Source organism: Sus scrofa, chromosome 1, assembly GCF_054392235.1.
Source record: "Sus scrofa isolate SSC_HxYL_T2T_F1_AM1 chromosome 1, Sscrofa_HxYL_maternal_Yorkshire_Landrace_v2.0, whole genome shotgun sequence".
In the NCBI taxonomy this organism is placed as follows: Eukaryota; Metazoa; Chordata; class Mammalia; order Artiodactyla; family Suidae; genus Sus; species Sus scrofa.
Genome location: NC_139383.1, coordinates 275741416 through 275760190, shown reverse-complemented (window position 1 = coordinate 275760190; position 18775 = coordinate 275741416). Strand labels below are relative to the sequence as shown.

At 41.6% G+C, this 18775-nt stretch overlaps 3 protein-coding genes across 6 annotated transcripts in view; 2 read left to right on the top strand and 1 right to left on the bottom strand.

The window, feature by feature from the left end:
• The window catches only part of LOC110258964 (olfactory receptor 1L6-like), a 184725-nt gene that overhangs the window by 75670 nt on the left and 90280 nt on the right, over positions 1-18775 (top strand). The window lies entirely within an intron of this gene.
• The window catches only part of OR1B1 (olfactory receptor family 1 subfamily B member 1), a 381661-nt gene that overhangs the window by 359010 nt on the left and 3876 nt on the right, over positions 1-18775 (top strand). The gene's annotated exons all lie outside the window — the stretch shown is intronic.
• The window catches only part of LOC110258960 (olfactory receptor 1J4-like), a 141228-nt gene continuing 132842 nt past the window's right edge, over positions 10390-18775 (bottom strand). Inside the window, exon 2 of the mRNA XM_021082247.2 lies at positions 10390-12162. Within this exon, the coding sequence (XP_020937906.2) occupies positions 11205-12162 (958 nt within the window). The 3' untranslated portion in view covers positions 10390-11204. The remainder of the gene's footprint in view (positions 12163-18775) is intronic.

The following is an 18775-nucleotide window of genomic DNA, read 5'->3' as shown; positions in this document are numbered from 1 at the left end:
GTGGCTGGGCAGGGCTTGCCCTGGTGCTCCTCATCCACAGAGCTCTTCCCTAGGATGGAGGGTACTGGGTGTCTTGCTCCACAGGAGTGCAGCACTTCCCAATTGTGTGTGGGGCTAGCTGACTCAATCTGAGGCAAAGGAGTGCTTCCCATGGGTGGGTGTGTCTGGCAGGTGTGTGCCACAGTGGAAGTACATTTCCCATGGCCGGGAAGGGCTTTCCCTGGCACTCTTGGGACACAGAGCTCTTCCTGAGGGCAGATCATGGTGCCTTTAGGATGGGCAATCTGTGCCATGGGAGTGCAGCACTTCCCAAGGGTGGCCAGGGATAATCAGCTTGCTCTGAGGAAAATGAGCACTTCCCCATGGCTGGTGGGACTGGCAGGGGCACACTGTGGTGGAGGCACACTTCCCATAGCCAGACAGGGCTTGCCCTGGCCCTCTTGGGCCATGGAGCTCTTTCTGAGGGTGAGCGGTGCTGGGAAGCTTGATCCACAGGGTGGGGCACTTCCTGTATGTGGGTAGGCTGGGCTGGCGAAAGCCACAGTGATGGATGGCTTCTTGCAGGTGGTGAGGCCAGTTCTCAGGGATGGCAGGTGGTGTCTGGCCAGGTGTGTGCAGGATGGGGGAGGGGGATGTGATGGGAAGCTCTGCTCTCTGCTAGTTGGTGGGCAAATGTGCATGCTGGGGTGCAAGGAGTGTTATATGGTGGGCCACCACTCCTCCTCTTCCCACCCCAAAACACTGGTGCCTTGTCTCTCCTGCAGGTCCCGACCTTTTTCCCAGATCCCTCTATTATGCCTTTCCACTCCCCAGCCCTTAGTGGTTTGCCCATGATGCACAACTTCCTTGTCCCTCAGACCGTCTCCTCACTACCAACCCCATCCCGCCCCCAGGGACTAACCTCCAGGGCCTATGTCTTGGTGCCCAGCCCCCACCCAAGCATCTCAGTTGTTGGTGTCTGTGTCAGTGGTTCAGATGATCTGTGCAGCTCTCACTCTGCTTTTTAGATCTCAGACCTGCTGCTGCACTTTTCTCAGTGTCTGGAGATCCCTCTGACTTGGTTGATCTTTCCATTGTTTAGGTGACTTTCCAGGGTGTGGGTTCCCTTTCTCCTTCACAGCTCCCTCTTGGGAGCACCAGTCCTGTCCTGATTCCCCTTCTCTCACTCTCTTTTATGTTATTTTACCCACTTATGTCAAGAGATTCTTGCCGTTTTGGGAGACTTAAGTTCTTCTGCCAGCATTCAGTTGTTCTGTGCTAGTCATTTTACGTGTAGATGTGTTTTGTTGTGTTTTGGGGTGAGGGTGAATGCTTCCCCCCTACTCTTCTGCCATCTCTCCTCGTTCCCCCTAGTGTTTATTTTTAAACAATTATATTTTTAACTTTTTTGAAGTATAGTTGTTTTACAATGTTCCTTCAATTTCTACCGTACACCAAAGTGACCCAATCATATAAATATATACATTTTTTATGCTATCTTCCATCATGTTCTATCCAATAGTTTGTGGACATAGTTACCTGTGCTGTGCAATAGGACCCAGCTGTCACTACAATTTCATTCTAGATTGTTAATTTGTCAGTTATAAAATAGTTAGTTAAAGGTAATTTCTCTTGTTTATAGCACTAAGTGGAGGTTAAGACAAAAGAAGGAAAAGACAAGACAGGAGATTGTCTTCCAGGAGATGCAGAGTAGGGAAAGTGTTTCCCATCAGAAGATTGAAATTCAAAGTTCAGATTTCCATGCTGGTTACTTCAAGTCCAATGATTAGCCACAATCTCATCAAGAACAGTTGAGTTCCTTGTGTTGCCTCTTCACTCTGTATCTCATAATTGTTCAATACAAAGTTCATTTGTGTGATGTGTATGTGTGAACAAAACACCCTCTTTCATTATGTGCCTTCAGATTTGGCTTCAGAGCTAAAAGGGACACCAGCAGCTTAAATTAATTTCAGAGGTAGAAAAGACCATTTATGGGCATCTATGTTTTCTTCTTCCTCTAAGAATCTTAGAAACATTAAAAAATATTGTTGATCACGGACATAAAGAGAAGACTTGTGTTTGGCATGGGATGGTGGGGGAGTTTGAGGTTGGTAGGTGGAAACCATTGCATTTGGAATGGATCAGCAATGGGATCCTATTGCACAGCACAGGTAACTATGTCCACAAACTATTGGATAGAACATGATGGAAGATAGCATAAAAAATGTATATATTTATATGATTGGGTCACTTTGGTGTACGGTAGAAATTGAAGGAACATTGTAAAACAACTATACTTCAAAAAAGTTAAAAATATAATTGTTTAAAAATAAACACTAGGGGGAACGAGGAGAGATGGCAGAAGAGTAGGGGGGAAGCATTCACCCTCACCCCAAAACACAACAAAACACATCTACACGTAAAATGACTAGCACAGAACAACTGAATGCTGGCAGAAGAACTTAAGTCTCCCAAAACGGCAAGAATCTCTTGACATAAGTGGGTAAAATAACATAAAAGAGGAGAGTGAGAGAAGGGGAATCAGGACAGGACTGGTGCTCCCAAGAGGGAGCTGTGAAGGAGAAAGGGAACCCACACCCTGGAAAGTCACCTAAACAATGGAAAGATCAACCAAGTCAGAGGGATCTCCAGACACTGAGAAAAGTGCAGCAGCAGGTCTGAGATCTAAAAAGCAGAGTGAGAGCTGCACAGATCATCTGAACCACTGACACAGACACCAACAACTGAGATGCTTGGGTGGGGGCTGGGCACCAAGACATAGGCCCTGGAGGTTAGTCCCTGGGGGCGGGATGGGGTTGGTAGTGAGGAGACGGTCTGAGGGACAAGGAAGTTGTGCATCATGGGCAAACCACTAAGGGCTGGGGAGTGGAAAGGCATAATAGAGGGATCTGGGAAAAAGGTCGGGACCTGCAGGAGAGACAAGGCACCAGTGTTTTGGGGTGGGAAGAGGAGGAGTGGTGGCCCACCATATAACACTCCTTGCACCCCAGCATGCACATTTGCCCACCAACTAGCAGAGAGCAGAGCTTCCCATCACATCCCCCTCCCCCATCCTGCACACACCTGGCCAGACACCACCTGCCATCCCTGAGAACTGGCCTCACCACCTGCAAGAAGCCATCCATCACTGTGGCTTTCGCCAGCCCAGCCTACCCACATACAGGAAGTGCCCCACCCTGTGGATCAAGCTTCCCAGCACCGCTCACCCTCAGAAAGAGCTCCATGGCCCAAGAGGGCCAGGGCAAGCCCTGTCTGGCTATGGGAAGTGTGCCTCCACCACAGTGTGCCCCTGCCAGTCCCACCAGCCATGGGGAAGTGCTCATTTTCCTCAGAGCAAGCTGATTATCCCTGGCCACCCTTGGGAAGTGCTGCACTCCCATGGCACAGATTGCCCATCCTAAAGGCACCATGATCTGCCCTCAGGAAGAGCTCTGTGTCCCAAGAGTGCCAGGGAAAGCCCTTCCCGGCCATGGGAAATGTACTTCCACTGTGGCACACACCTGCCAGACACACCCACCCATGGGAAGCACTCCTTTGCCTCAGATTGAGTCAGCTAGCCCCACACACAATTGGGAAGTGCTGCACTCCTGTGGAGCAAGACACCCAGTACCCTCCATCCTAGGGAAGAGCTCTGTGGATGAGGAGCACCAGGGCAAGCCCTGCCCAGCCACAGGAAGAGCACTTCTACTGTGGTGTGTACCTGCTAGTCCTGCCCACACTTGGGAAGTGCTCCCTTGCCTCAGAGCAAGCTGGCTACCCTGCCTGCCTTCAGGAAATGCCCCACTGCCTCAAAGCAGGCCATCCAACACCTCCCATGCTTGGAAGCACTCCACAGCAGCACCAGGACCAACCCTGCCCGACCATGGGGAGTGCATCTCCACCATAAAAAAGAAAAACACAAGCAACATGAAGAAGTTCAGAAACCATTCCCAATTAAAGCAACAGGAGAACTCACCTAAAGCTGTCAAAAATGAAACAGATCTGTGCATTCTGACAGACTTGGAGTTCGAAAGGGAGATAGTGAAAATAAAGAACGAATCAAGAGAGGATATAAACAGTAATGCAGTTTTCCCCAAAAAGGAACTATAAAATATGAGGGAGAGCCAAGAAAAAGTAGAAAATTCATTTGCAGAGATGCAAATGGAGCTAGGCCATTAAAATCCAGAATGCATAATGCAGAGGATCGAATTAGTGACATGGAAGATAGAATAATGTAAATCACCCAAACAGGACAGCAGACAGAAAACCAAATGAGAGAAGCATGAAAGCAATATAATAGACTTATGGGATAATATAAAGTATGCCAATCTATGCATAATAGGAATTCCAGAAGGAGAAGAAAAAGAAAAGGGGATTGAAAATATATTTGAAGAAATTATCACTGGAAACTTTCTAAACCTAAAGGATACTGAGTTAAACATACAGGAAGCACAGAGGGCCCCAAACAAGTTGAACCCAAATAGACCCACACCAAGACACATTATAACAAAAATGGCAAAAGTTAATGATAAAGAGGGGATCCTAAAGGCAGCAAGAGAATAGCAAAGTGTCACTTATAAGGGAACACCCCAAATCAACTATCAGCTGATTTCTCTACAGTAACTCTACAGGCCAGGAGGGAATGGAAAGAGATACTTAAAACACTGAAAGGAAAAAAAAAATGCCACCTAGAATACTCTATCCAGCAAGAATATCATTTAGAATAGAAGGAGAAATAAAAAATTTATCCAATAAAAAATAGCTAACAGAAAACAGCAATACAAAACCCATTCTAAAAGAAATACTGAAAGAGCTTCTATAAATTAAAAAAGAGAGAGGGGAAGAACTAGGATGGAGGAAACAACAATCTGAGAGCACTCACTTAAGCTAGCACAGAGAACTAATCATGAAGACGTTTAAAATAAATTTTTTAAAAAAATACATCAAAAACATAAAACGTGGACAAGGGGCAAGGGAATTAAGGAAATGAATAGATTCTTTTTTTTCCTTTTACTTTTTAAAAAAAAATTTATCATGGTAATGAAGTGTTTAAACCCACAGGACTGTCAGGCTAAAACACACAATTATAGGCAGGGGTTAACATACTTAGAAAACGGAGTCAGCACAAATCAAGGACAAACATTACATTAAAAAAAAAGTTGAAAAGAAAAGTACTCGAGCAGAAAATAACTGGAGACTATCCAACCGAAAAAAAAAAAAAAAAAAAAAAAGAAAGGAAGAATGGAGAATCATAGAATCAGCTGGAAAAGGAGGTTTAAAATGACAATAAATAAACGTTTTCAATTACCACCTTAAATGTCAATGGACTGAATGCTCTAATAAAAAGGCACAGAGTGGCTGATTGGATCAAAAACCTTCAATCTGCTGTCTACAAGTGACTCACCATGGGACATAGTTAACATATAGATTGAAAGTGAGGGAGTGGTAAAAAATGTTTCATACCAATGGAAAAGAAAGAAAAGCATGACTTGCAATACTTATATCAGACAAAACAGACTTTAAAAAGAAGGACATAAAGGTGGGATGGGATTAAGATGGTGGAATAGAAGGACTGGAGGTCAACTTCTCTCCTAAAAGCAACAAAATTCACAACTAAAGGCTGAGCAATCTCCACCCAAATGGACCAGAAACCTTAAAAAAGATACCCTACCCCAGAAGAAAAAAGGAGGCCACGTCAAGAGGTAGGAGGGGTGAATTCATGATAAAAACAACCACATACCTCCTGGGTGGGAAGCCCCACAGATTGGAAACTAACTGGCTCAGAGAGATTCACCTACAGGAGCGAGAGTTCTGAGCCCCACATCAAACTCTCACGTGTAGGGATCTGGCACTGGGATTAAGAGCCCCTGGAGCATCTGGCATTGAAGACCAGTGGGGCTTGTGTGCAGGAGCTCCATGGGACTGGGGGAAACAGAGACCCCATTCTTAAAAGGTGCACAAAGACTTTCATGTGCACTGGGTCCCAGGACAAAGCAAAGTCTCCATAGGAATCTGCGTCAAAACTGACTGCAGTTCTTGGAGTACATCCTTGGAAAACAAGGGTGAATGCGGCCTCTTGTGAGGGAAGGACATTGAAAGCAAAGCTCTTGGGAATATTCAGCAGCCTGCCCTTCTCTGGAGGTGGCTGTTTTGGGAAAATCTGTCCCCACCTATCAGTCAGTGCTGAGAAGTCCCAGGACAAACAACAATCCAGGTGGGGTCACATCCCCACCCTTCACTAAACAGGCTACCTAAAGACCCCTCAGGCACACAGCTGCCTCTAAGCCCCACACACCAGAGGGATTAGAATCAGCTCCACCTACCAGTGGGCAGGCATCAGCCCCTCCCATCAGGAAGCCTATAGCAAGCCCCCATACTGACTTCAGCCACAAGGGGGGCAGACACCAGAAGGAAGAGAGGCTACAACTCTATTATCTGTAAAAAGGTCACCATGCCAAAAACCTATAGAAGTGAAAAGACAGAGAAGTATAATTCAGAAGCTGGAGAAAGGAAAAACTCTAGAAAATCAGCTAAGTGATGAGGAGATTCTCAGTCTCCAGGAAAAAGACTTTAGATTGTTAATGCTAAGATGATGAAATACATTGGCAATAAACTGGAGGCAAAGTTTAATAACTTACAGAAAACACTGAGCAAAGAGATACAAGATATAAAATGTAAATAAGAGGAGACGCAAAATACAATAACTGAGATAAAAATTTCACTAGAAACAGCTAACAGCGTTATACAGGAGGCAGAAGAACGAATAAGTGAGGTGGAGGACAGATTAATAGAAATTATGGATGCAGAACAGAAAAGAAAAACGATTGAAAACAAATGAAGTGAGACTCAGAGAACTCTAGGACAACATTAAATGCACCAACATCCATATTATAGGGGTGCCAGAAGGAGGGGAGAGAGAGAGAAGGGGACAGAAAAAAATATTCCAAGAGATAATAGCCGAAAACTTCCCTCACATGGGAAAGGAACCACTCACTTATATCCAGGAAACACAACAAGTACCATATAAAATAAACCCAAGGAGGAATACACTGAGATAGATATTAATCAAACTGACCAAAATTAAAGACAAAGAGAAGATCTTTAAAGCAGCTAGGGAAAAGAAGCAAATGACATACAGGGGAACCCCAATAAGGTTATTGGCATATTTTTCAGCAGAAACTCTGCAGACTAGAAGGGACTTAAATGATAAACTTAACATGAGGAAAGGGAAAAACCTCCAACCAAGATTACTTTACCCAGCAAGGCTCTCATTCAGACTTGAAGGACAAATCAAAAGCTTCACAGATAAGCAAAAGCTAAGAGAATTCAGCAACACTAAACCAGCCATACAACAAATACTAAAGGAACTTCTCTAGGCAGAAAAGAAAAGACAGCAACAGGAAACAAAAATGCCACAAATGACAAGGCTCAACAGGAAAGGTATATATACAGTAAAGATACAAAATCATCCACGCACAATTATACCACCAAAATCAGAAATCATGAGAAGAGGTGGGTACAAATACAGGACACTGGAGATGAACTTGCAATTAAGAGAACAACAACTTAAAACAATCTCATATACATATAGACACATATCAAAACTTCAGAATAACTGCAAAACAAAAATCTACAATTGATACACAAAGAAAAATCAACTCAAATACAACACTAAAGATAGTCATCAAACCACAAGAGGAGAGAACAAGAGAAGGAGAGAAAAAAGAGCAACAAAAACAAATCAAAAGCAATCAATAAAATGGTAATAAGAACATATATATCAAAAATTATCTTAAATGTTAATGAACTAAATGCCCCAACCAAAAGACATAGACTGGCTGAATGGATATAAAACCAAGACCCATATATATACTGTCTTCAAGAGACCCACTTCACTTCTAGGGACACATATAAATTGAAAGTGAGAGGATGGGAGAAAATATTTCGTGCAAACAGGGATCAAAAGAAAGCTGGAGTAGCGATACTCATAACAGACAAAATAGACTTTAAAAGGAAGAATACATTAAGGGACAAAGACGGTCATTACATAATGATCAAAGGATCATTCTAAGAAGATGATATAACAGTTTTAAATATCTATGCACCCAACACAGGTTCACCACAATATATAAGGCTACTGCTAACAACCGTAAAAGGACAAATCGACAATAACACAATAATAATGGGGAAATTTAACACCCCACTTGCTGCAATGGACAGATCACACAGACAGAAAAACAATAAGGAAACTCAGGCCCTGAATAATGCATTAAAACAGATGGACCTAATAGATATTTATAGGACAGTGCTTCCAAAAGCAGCAGAACACGCATTCTTCTCAAGTGCACATGGAACATTCTCTAAGACTGATCACATCCCAGGCTACAAATCCAACCTCTGTAACTTCAAGAAAATTGAGATCATATCAAGCATCTTTTCTGACGACAACACTATACGACTGAAAATCAACAACAAGAAAAAATCTGCAAAAAACACAAACACGTGGAGACTAAACAGCATGCTACTAAACAACCAATGGATCACTGAAGAAATCAAAGAGGAAATTAAAAAAAAATACCTAGAAGCAAATGACAATGAAGATAAGACACTCCAAAACTTATGGGATGTGGCAAAAGCCATTCTAAGAGGAAAGCTTATAGCAATACAAGCCCACCTCAGGAAACAAGAAAAAGCTCAAATAAAGCTAACTTTACATCTAAAGCAGCTCAAGAGAGAAGAACAGACAAGACCTAAAGTTAGTAGAAGGAAAGAAATAAAGATCAGACCAGAAATCAATGAAATGCAAATGAAGAAAACCATAGAAAAGATCAATGAAACGAAAAGCCGGTTCTTTGAAAAGATCAACACAATTGATAAACCCTTAGCCAGACATATCAAGGAAAAAAGAGAGAGGACTCAAATCAATACAATTAGAAATGAAAAAGGAGAAGTAACAACGGACATCACAGAAATACAAAGGATCATAAGACACTACTATATGCAACTATGCGCCAATAAAATGGAAAACCTAGAAGAAATGGACAAATTCTTAGGAAAGTACAATCTTCCAAGACTCAACCAAGATGAAACAGAGAAGATGAACGGACCAACCACAAGAACTGCAATTAAAACTGTGATTGAAAAACTTCCAACAAACAAAAGTCCAGGACCAGTTGGCTTCACAGGCGAATTCTATCAAACATTTAGACACGAACTAACACCTCTCCTTCTGAAACTATTTCAAGAAATTTCAGAGGAAGGGATACTCCAAAACTCATTCTGTGAGGCCACCATCACCCTGATACCAAAACCAGACAAAGATACCACAAAAAAAAAGAAAACCACAGGCCAATTTCACTGATGAACTTCGATGCAAAAAATCCTCAACAAAATACCAGCAAACCACATCCAACAATACAGTAAAAGGGCTGTACATCCTGTTCAAGTGGGATTTATCCCAGGGATGCAAGGGTTCTTCAGTATCCACAAATCCATCAGTGTGCTACACCACCTTATCAAACTGAAGAATAGAAACAATATGATCCTCCCAATAGACACAGAAAAAAGCCTTTAACAAAATCCAACACCCATTTCTGAGAAAAACCCTTCAGAAAGTGGGCATAGAGGGAACCTACCTCAACATCATAAAGGCCATATATGACAAACTCACAGCTAACATAATTTTCAATGGTGAAAAGCTGAAAGAATTCCCTCTGAGATCAGGAACAAGACAGGGATATCCGCTCTCACCACTACACTTCAACATAGTTTTGGAAGTCCTAGCCACAGCAATCAGAGAAGTAAAAGAGATAAAAGGAATCCAAATTGGAATGGAAGAAGTAAAACCATCACTGGTTGCAGATGACATGACACTATACCCAGAGAATCCTAAAGACTCTACCAGAAAACTGGTAGAGCTCATTCATGAATTTGGCAAAGTCACCAGATACAAAATTAATACGCAGGCATTGATGGAATTTCAACCTACAAACAATGAAAGATCAGAAAGAGGAATTAGGGAAGCAATCCCTTTTACCATCACATCCAAAAGAATAAAATACCTAGTATCTTCTCAACAGCAAAATCCAATTTATGGGGAAACGTCAATCTTCCTACAATAGGAAAATTTGGCAATTGGATTGACTACTCTGTGCTCCCCTACTGTCCCCGGCAAATCAAATTAACATTTATTTATGTTTCAGCAAACCATCAAAAGTACTTTAATAATGAGATACTGCATTGAGAAGATAAGCATTCTGGACTTTACTAAAACTAAACATTAGAAATTAATGTTTGTAGTTCTGGAAGACAAGAAGCCAAGAATTGGAAGCCACCTAAATGTCCATCCATAGAAGATGGAATAAAGAAGATCTGGTACACACATGTAGTGTGCTACTCAATATAAAAAAAGAATAATACAATGCCTTTTGCAGCAACCTGGATGTATTTAGAGTTTATCTTATTAAGTAAAGTAAGCCAGACAGAGAAAGACAAATATCCTATGATATTACTCATATGTGTGATCTAAAAAAAATGATATAAATGAACTTATGCACAAATCAGAAACAGACCTGCAGTCATAGAAAACAATTAGGCTTGCAAAAGTGGAAAGGGAGTGGGATAAATTAGGAGGTTGGGATTAACACGTACACAATGCTATATATAAAATAGATAACTAACGAGGACTAGTTGCATAGCATGGGGAAATATACTCAATATTTTTGTAATACATATAAAGAGAAAGAATCTGAAAAAAAATATAATTGAATATCTTTGCTATACACTTTAACACAACATTATAGGACAACTGTACTTCAAATAAAAGTTTTAAAAAATTAAGAAACCAATGCCCAAGAATAGATGTCCATAATAAAATATAAATATATATATATGTATATTTCCAAAAATTGTGAAAATCCAAATATAATAATAATATAAAACGTTGCAAAAAAAAAAAAAACAAAATTAAAACAAACACATGCATACAAAAAATTGATGTTTTGAAGACCACAAGTTGAATGCATGTTGTGGGTAATGTCACATTTAGGGGTATGAAGGAATAAATGGACAAGAGATATGACTAAAGGGAATGATATTGAGCTAATAACAATGACCAATTAAGGGATACTTAGGAAAGTGCTAGAGAAATGGGTGATCAACACAAAATTTTTAAGGCAATTACTGAAAATGTCAGTGAGTGAAAGGAGAACATGTTTAGGTGATTCTCACTTGTCCAAAAGGTTACTGTTTCTGAAAAGAATCCCCAGTGCCAATTTCATGTCTCTGTTTCTCAGGCTGTAGATGAAAGGGTTCAGCATGGGGATGACCACTGTGTACATCATGGAAGCAATGATGTCTTTGTTATGGGACTGGCCTGATGAGGAGGAAAAGTACACTGCCATCATTGTCCCATAGAACAGAGAAACCACAGAGAGGTGGGAGCCACAGGTGGACAAGGCTTTGCAGATCCTTTTAGTAGAGGGGACCCTCAGGATGGAAAGACCAATGTGGCCATAAGAGACCAGGATGCCACTCAATGGAAAAATGACAACTGCAGACTCTTCAGTGAATATGACCAGCTCATTGAGAGAGGTGTCTGAGCAGGACAGCTCGAGTAGTTTGGGGAGGCTACAGGAAAAGTGGGGAATGATGCTGTCAGCACAGAAGGATGCCTGGCCCAGCAGGAGGGTGTTAGGAAGGGCACTGGAACAGGAGAGAATCCAGGAGCCACTCACCAGCAGAACACAGAGTCCTCCTCTCATGACAGAGGTGTAGTGGAGAGGGTGATAGATGGCTATATACCTGTCATAGGTCATCACCATGAGGAGGAGATTATCAACACAACCAAAAATCATATAAAAATACACCTGTGAAGGGCACACTGGATAGGTGATGGGCGGGTTCTGGGTTTGCATGTTCATCAGCATCTTAGGGACAGTGACAGTTGAAAAGGAGATGCCTGTGAGGGCCAAGTGTCTGAGGAAGAAGTACATGGGGGTGTGGAGGCGAGGATCCAGCCTGATGAGCAGGATGATGAGCAGGTTGCCCAGCACTGTGGTCAGGTACATGCCCAGGAACAGGGCAAAGAAGAAGCCCTGCTTCTCTGTCTGGATGGGGAGCCCCAGGAGGAGGAATTCAGACACATGGCTCTGGTTCCCCCTCCTCATGCTCATTTTCTCTCTTCTGGGAATGAAGAGTATTGGGAAATGTCAGGAATTTAGAAGTACTGAGCATAGCAGTTACCACCTGGTCACATGGTTTCTCAGAGTGACTGTGTCAGTGTACAGATAGGTCTTAGTGCACTGCAATCATGCACTGATGCCTCATCCATTCTGGTGAGAGCAGCACAACTTGCTTTGTCTGAACACTGACTATCATATGGAGAAAGTATATGACTTCAATCAAACACTTCTGTGGAAGTAAGTAATAGCTCATTCTTTGTTCTACATAGTGGAGTCACTATGATAGACAGTAGGGAGAGAGTAATAAATAAGACACAGTCCTTTCAATGGATCTACAGTCAGGCTGCTTATGTGTTTGTGTCTGTCTTACACAACTATTCATGGATGAACACACACACACACACCACTTAAAATATTATTGGGAAATTGGTGTACCATGTACAAAACGAACTGACCAACACATAACTCACTTCTTCTCATTAGAGGGACTACAATAAGGAAGGAAGGAAGGAAAGAAGGAAGGAAAGAAGGAAAGAAAGAAAGAAGAAGGAAGGAAGGAAGGAAGGAAGGAAGGAAGGAAGGAAGGAAGGAAGGAAGGAAGGAAGGAAAGAAAGAAAGAAAGAAAGAAAGAAAGAAAGAAAGAAAGAAAGAAAGAAAGAAAGAAAGAAAGAAAGAAAGAAAGAAAGAAAAAGAAAAAAGAAAAAAAAAGGAAGGAAGGGAGGAAGGAAGAAAGTGTCAAACATTATGACAGTCCCTCAAAAAATTAAACATAGAATTACCATATGATTCAGAAATTTTACTTCTGGGTATATAACCAAAGGAGTTAAAGCAGGCGCCAAAGAGTTATTTATACAGCCATGTTCAAAACAGCGTTATTCACATTAGCCAATAGATGGAAACAACCCATGTCCTTTAACAAATGAATGGATAAGTAAAATGTGGCCTATATATTCAATGGAATATTATCAACCTTAAAAAGGAAATAAATCCTGACAAAAACACAACATGAATGGCCCTTGAAGACCTTATGCTAAGTAACATCAATGCAATCACAAAAGTGTAAATACCACAAGATTCCATTTATATGAGGTAGATTAATTGTCAATTTAATAGAGTCAAAAAATGGAATGGTGACAGCCAGGGGCTGTGGTGGAAGGAAAATGGGTATCTAATATTTAGTGGGTTTAGAGATTCCATTTGGGAAGATTAAAAATTTCTTGGAGTTCCTATTCTGGCTCAGTGGTAATGAACCCAACTAGCATACACAAGGATGTGGGTTCAATCTCTGGCCCTGCTCAGGGGGTTAAGGATTCAGTGTTGTGGTGAGCTGCAGTGTTGGTAGCAGACACGGCTGGGATCCCACATTGCTGTGGCTATGGTATAGGTCAGAAGCTGCAGATCTGGATCAACAACTAGCCTAGGAATTCCCATGTGCCATAGGTGCAATCCTTAAAAAAATCTGAGCTTGGTGTTAATAGATGCAGACTATTGCCTTTTTAATAGATTAGCAATGAAATCCTGTTTTGTAGCACTGGGAACTACATCTAATCACTTATGATGGAGCATGAAAATGTGAGAAAAAAGAATGTATACATGTATGTATAACTCGGTCACCATGCTGTACAGTATAAAATTTATGAAACACTGTAAACCAGCTATAATGGAAAAAAATAAAAATGAATATATAGAAATGGGAGGCAAGATGGTGGAAGAGTAAGAGGACACGTTCACCATCTCCCACATTAAAAAAAAAAACACACATCTACATGTAAAATGACTCACACAGAATATCAACTGAATGGTGACAGAAGAACTTAAACCTCCAAAAAGGGCAAGAAACTCTTGACATAACTAGGTAGAACAAAAGAAGAAAAAAAGAGAAAATGAATCAGGACGGGACAAGCATTCCTGAGAGGGAGCTGTGAAGGAGAAAGGCAACCCACACCCTGGGAAGCCACCTAACCCTCTGAAAAATCAGCAGAATCAGAGGGATCTCAAAGATACTGAGGAAAACATCAAAATCAAAGTGAGAGAAGCACAGATAATCTGAACCACTTGTGCAAACACCACAGCAGGAGAAGCCCATGTTGGTGGCTCAGTGCTGAGACTTAGACTCTGGGCAGTCCCTGCGAGCTGGCTGGGGTTGGGGGTGCAGAGACAGCCTACATGTCAAGGAAGCAGTGTGTCATGCTGGGGGGTAAGTGGTACACTAGGGCTGGGGTATGGAAAGCCAAGGCAGAGGGAACATGGGAGAAGGTCCAGACCCACAGGAGACATAAGGTGCCATTACTGGGGCAGAGAGAGGAGAAAGGGTGGGCCAATGCCATAGAAAACTCCTTGTGTCCCAGCATGCCCACGCTTGACCCTGCAATTGCAGAGGGGAGACTGTCCCTGGCACAGCACACCACCCCTCCTGAAGTGGCTCATATACACTCTGGGCAGCACCCTGACCTGCAAGAAGCCACTCACCATGTTGTAGCATGCCAAGCCATGCCCCAATCTGGGGAAAGTCCTGCACTGCTCAACATTCCTCCAAGCTGCCCTGCCCAACCCCACAGGAAGCCATGCACTGCTTTGCCTCACTCATGGCCCTGCCTCAACCAGTGAGAAGCCACACACTGGGGCTTTGCAGTGCTATGGGTGTGATCCAGCCTGCCCTCAACCTGGGGAATCTGTGTGCTGCTCTACATAGCACCCTGCTCCCTTGCCCTGCCCCTGTGAGAAGCTGCATGCTGATTTGAGGCACTCTGGGCCCATCCCCTATCCATGGGAAGCCCGCATCACTCCAGGCCACCTCACCTCACAGGAAGCCATGCTACCCACCCTAGACTGTGCCTCTCATGTGCAGCCCTCATGACCCGAGGTCTATTGCTGGCCCACCATAGACCTCATGTCTTCAGCAGTGGGAAGCCGCTTGCTAGCCCATGATGGACTGGACCTGCTGGTTCTGGGAGCAAACCAAAGCCAAACAACCATTTATGGTTAAAACTCTCACCAAAGTGTGTATAGAGGGAATATACCTTAAGATTATCAAAGCCATTTATGGCAAACCCATAGTAATTATAATAGAGAAAAGCTGAAACCTTCACACTAAAATCTGGAACAAGACAGAGATGCCCACTCTAACCACTCTTATTCAACCTAGTACTGGAAGTCCTAGCCACAACAATCAGACAAAAAAGAAATAAAAGGCATCCAAATTGGAAGTGAAGTGATAAAACTCACTGAATGCAGAGGACATGATACTATATATAGAAAACCAGAAGGACTCAACCCAAAAACTACTCGAACTCATTAACAAAATCACCACAGTAGCAGGATATAAGATCATCATTATGAAATCCATCACATTTCTGTATACTAACAATGAAATATTAGAAAAGGAATACAGAAATACAATACCCTTTATAATTAGACCACAAAGATCAAATACCTGGGAATACACCCAGGTATATTCCAAGGAGGTGAAGGACGTATATGCCAAGAACTATAAGACATTAATCAAGGAATTTAAAGATGTACATAAATTGAAAGTTATTCCATATGCCTGGATTAGAAAAATTAATATTGTAAAAATGGCCATAGTCCCCAAAGCAATCTATAGATTCAATGCAATCCCTATCAAACAATCCATGATATTTTTCACAGAACTAGAACAAACAATCCAACACTTTATATGGAACCAAAAACACCCAGAATCACCAAAGTAATCCTGCAAATCAAAAAATAAGCAGGAAGCCTAACTCTTCCAGACTTCAAGCAATGTTACAAAGCCAGAGTCATCAAGACTGTATGGTACTGGTACAAAAACAGACTGACAGATAGACCAAAGAAACAGAACAGAGACCCAGAAATAAACTTAGTCAATTAATCTTTGACAAAGGAGTCAAGAACATAAAATGGGAAAAAGATAGTCTCTTCAGCAAGATTGCTGGGAAACCTGGACAGCTGCAAGCAAATCAATGAAACTAGAACACACCCTCACACCATGCATGAAAGTTAACTCAAAATGGCTTAAATATTTAAATATAAGACAAGATACCATCAAACTCCTGGAAGGGAACATAGTCAAAACATTTTTTGACATCAACCTTATGAATATTTTCTCAGGTCAGTCTCCCAAAGCAACAGAAATAAGAGCAAAAATAAACCAAAGGGACCTCACCAAACTGAAAAGCTTTTGCACAGCAAAGGAAACCCAAAATAAAACAAAAATACATCTTGCAGAATGGGAGAAAATAGTTTCAAATGATGCAATGGACAAGGGCTTCATCTCTAGAATATACAAGCAACTTATACAACTCAACCACAAAAAAGCCAAGAACCCAACTGAAAAATGGGCAAAGGACCTGAAAAGACAATTCTCCAAGGAAGATATACAGGTGGCCAACAAGCACATGAAACAATGCTCAACATCCCTGATTATTAAAGAAATGCAAATCAAAACTACCATGAGAAACCACCTCACACCAGTCAGAATGCCCATCATTAATAAGTCCACAAAAAACAAGTGCTGGAGGTGTTGTGGAGAAAAGGGAACACTCTTGCACTCTTGGTGGGAATGTAAGCTGGTACAGCCATTATGGATAAGAGTATGGAGATAACCTTAGAAATCTATACATAGAACTACCTTATGATCCAGCAATCCCACACTTGGGCATCTATCCAGACAAAACTTTCCTTAAAAATAACATATGCACCCGCATGTTCATTGAACTTCTATTCACTAACAGCCATGAGCTGGAAACAATCGAAATGTCCATCTACAGATGATTAAATTATGAAATGTGTTATGTATACACAATGGAATACTACTCAGCCATAAAATATAATGACATAATGCCATTTGCAATGGAACTAGAAACACTCATACTGAGTGAAGTAAGTCAGAAAGAGACAGACAAATACCATATGATATCAATCATATCTGGTATACAATATACAGCACAAATGAACCTTTCCATAGAAATGAACATCAAGGACTTAGAGAAGAGACTTGTGGTTGCCTGGGGGGAAGGGAGGGAATGGGATGGATTGGAAGCTTGGGTTCAAGGGATGCAAACTATTGCTCATGGAATGGATTTACAATGAGATCCTGCTGTGAAACACTGAGAACTATGTCTAGATACTTACAACACAGCATTACAATGGGAGAAATATTTATGTATATATGTATGTATAACTGGGTCCCCATGCTGTACAGTGGGAAAAAATTGTGTTGGGGGATATAACAATAAAATAAATAAATAAAGACCATATCATTTTTTATTCCTCATATCCCTCTGGATGGACAAGAGTCCACAGGCTACCTTGAACCCCTCCCAAAAGCAGTTTGTTTCTCAGACTCAGTCTGTCTTAAAATATTTCTTAAATCCTATATTTCTCCATAAATAATTACTGAGAATCTTTCATAGAATCAAACACTCCTAGCCTTCAGCAGTACAAAGTACATGTGCAAATCATTTCAAGCTGTTCACTGCATCTCAGTACCTGAGGATTCCATTTGCATATGATCTGGTACAGGACTTGAACCTTCTCTGTAGGTCTTCCTTCCATGTATTCTCTTCTAGGGGTCCTTGATTATGTGAGGAGAGATTTCCCATATAATCAGATCTGGGGCTCTCATCTCCTTTTGTTCTTATCTCCTTATCTACCCCTCTAATTCTGTTGACATCTACTCTCCTAGACTATGGGCCATTGACAGTCTCCCTAAGCCATTGACATCTGCCTCTTTTGTGTCCTATGAAATGTCTAGATAATATCCTATACTCCTCATGATCAGATTTTACAGGAATCTCATTTAAGAGTCTCAGGCACCCGATGACAGTGTTCATGGACATGAGGGAGGCTGAGATATGAGATTACCTGTCCATCTATGACCCCTCTGATATCTTGAACCTGCTGCTCAAATTGGCCCAATCAGGTCACCTTCAATACTCATTCTGATGCCCCAGGAATCATAATCCACACGCAGTGAATTACATGTTCGGGTCCTGTCTGGGGCTGGACTAAGGCTATTCCCACAGGCCAGAAGCAGACTAGGAGATGAGACTGGGTCCCATCCAACCAGAATCCTTCCCACTGTATGCAAGTTTTCCAAATTCTTCATCTCTTTATATATCTTATCAACACCCATCCCTAAAGTTAAACTTCAGGTACAATAGGTCATCCATGTTAAATAAGTTACTATGATTTTGACATTAAGATCATTCACACTGAATTTCAAATTATTTCTAAGTCTTTGCATTCTGGTAGTTTAATGTATAAAATATATGATTTTAATTGGGATCTGTGCAGGGGTCAGGTGATGAGTTTCCTGGGACCCCGTAACTATTTAGGGTACTTGCCTTCCTCTTGCTTTTTTTTTTAAAGCAGATGGTCAGAAACTTGCTCTATTATGTACTTAAGACTATTACAGCTATAAAAAATTGTTGAAAGTGACTAGCCCTCCATTCCATTCTTTTTTTTTTTTTCAATCCAAGACAGGGATTGAATCTGAACCACAGCTGCAACCAACACCAAAGTTTTGGCAATGCCAGATTATTTAACCCACAGCACCAAGCTGGGGATTGAACCCACAGCTCCACAGTGACCTGAGCCACCGCAGTTTGATT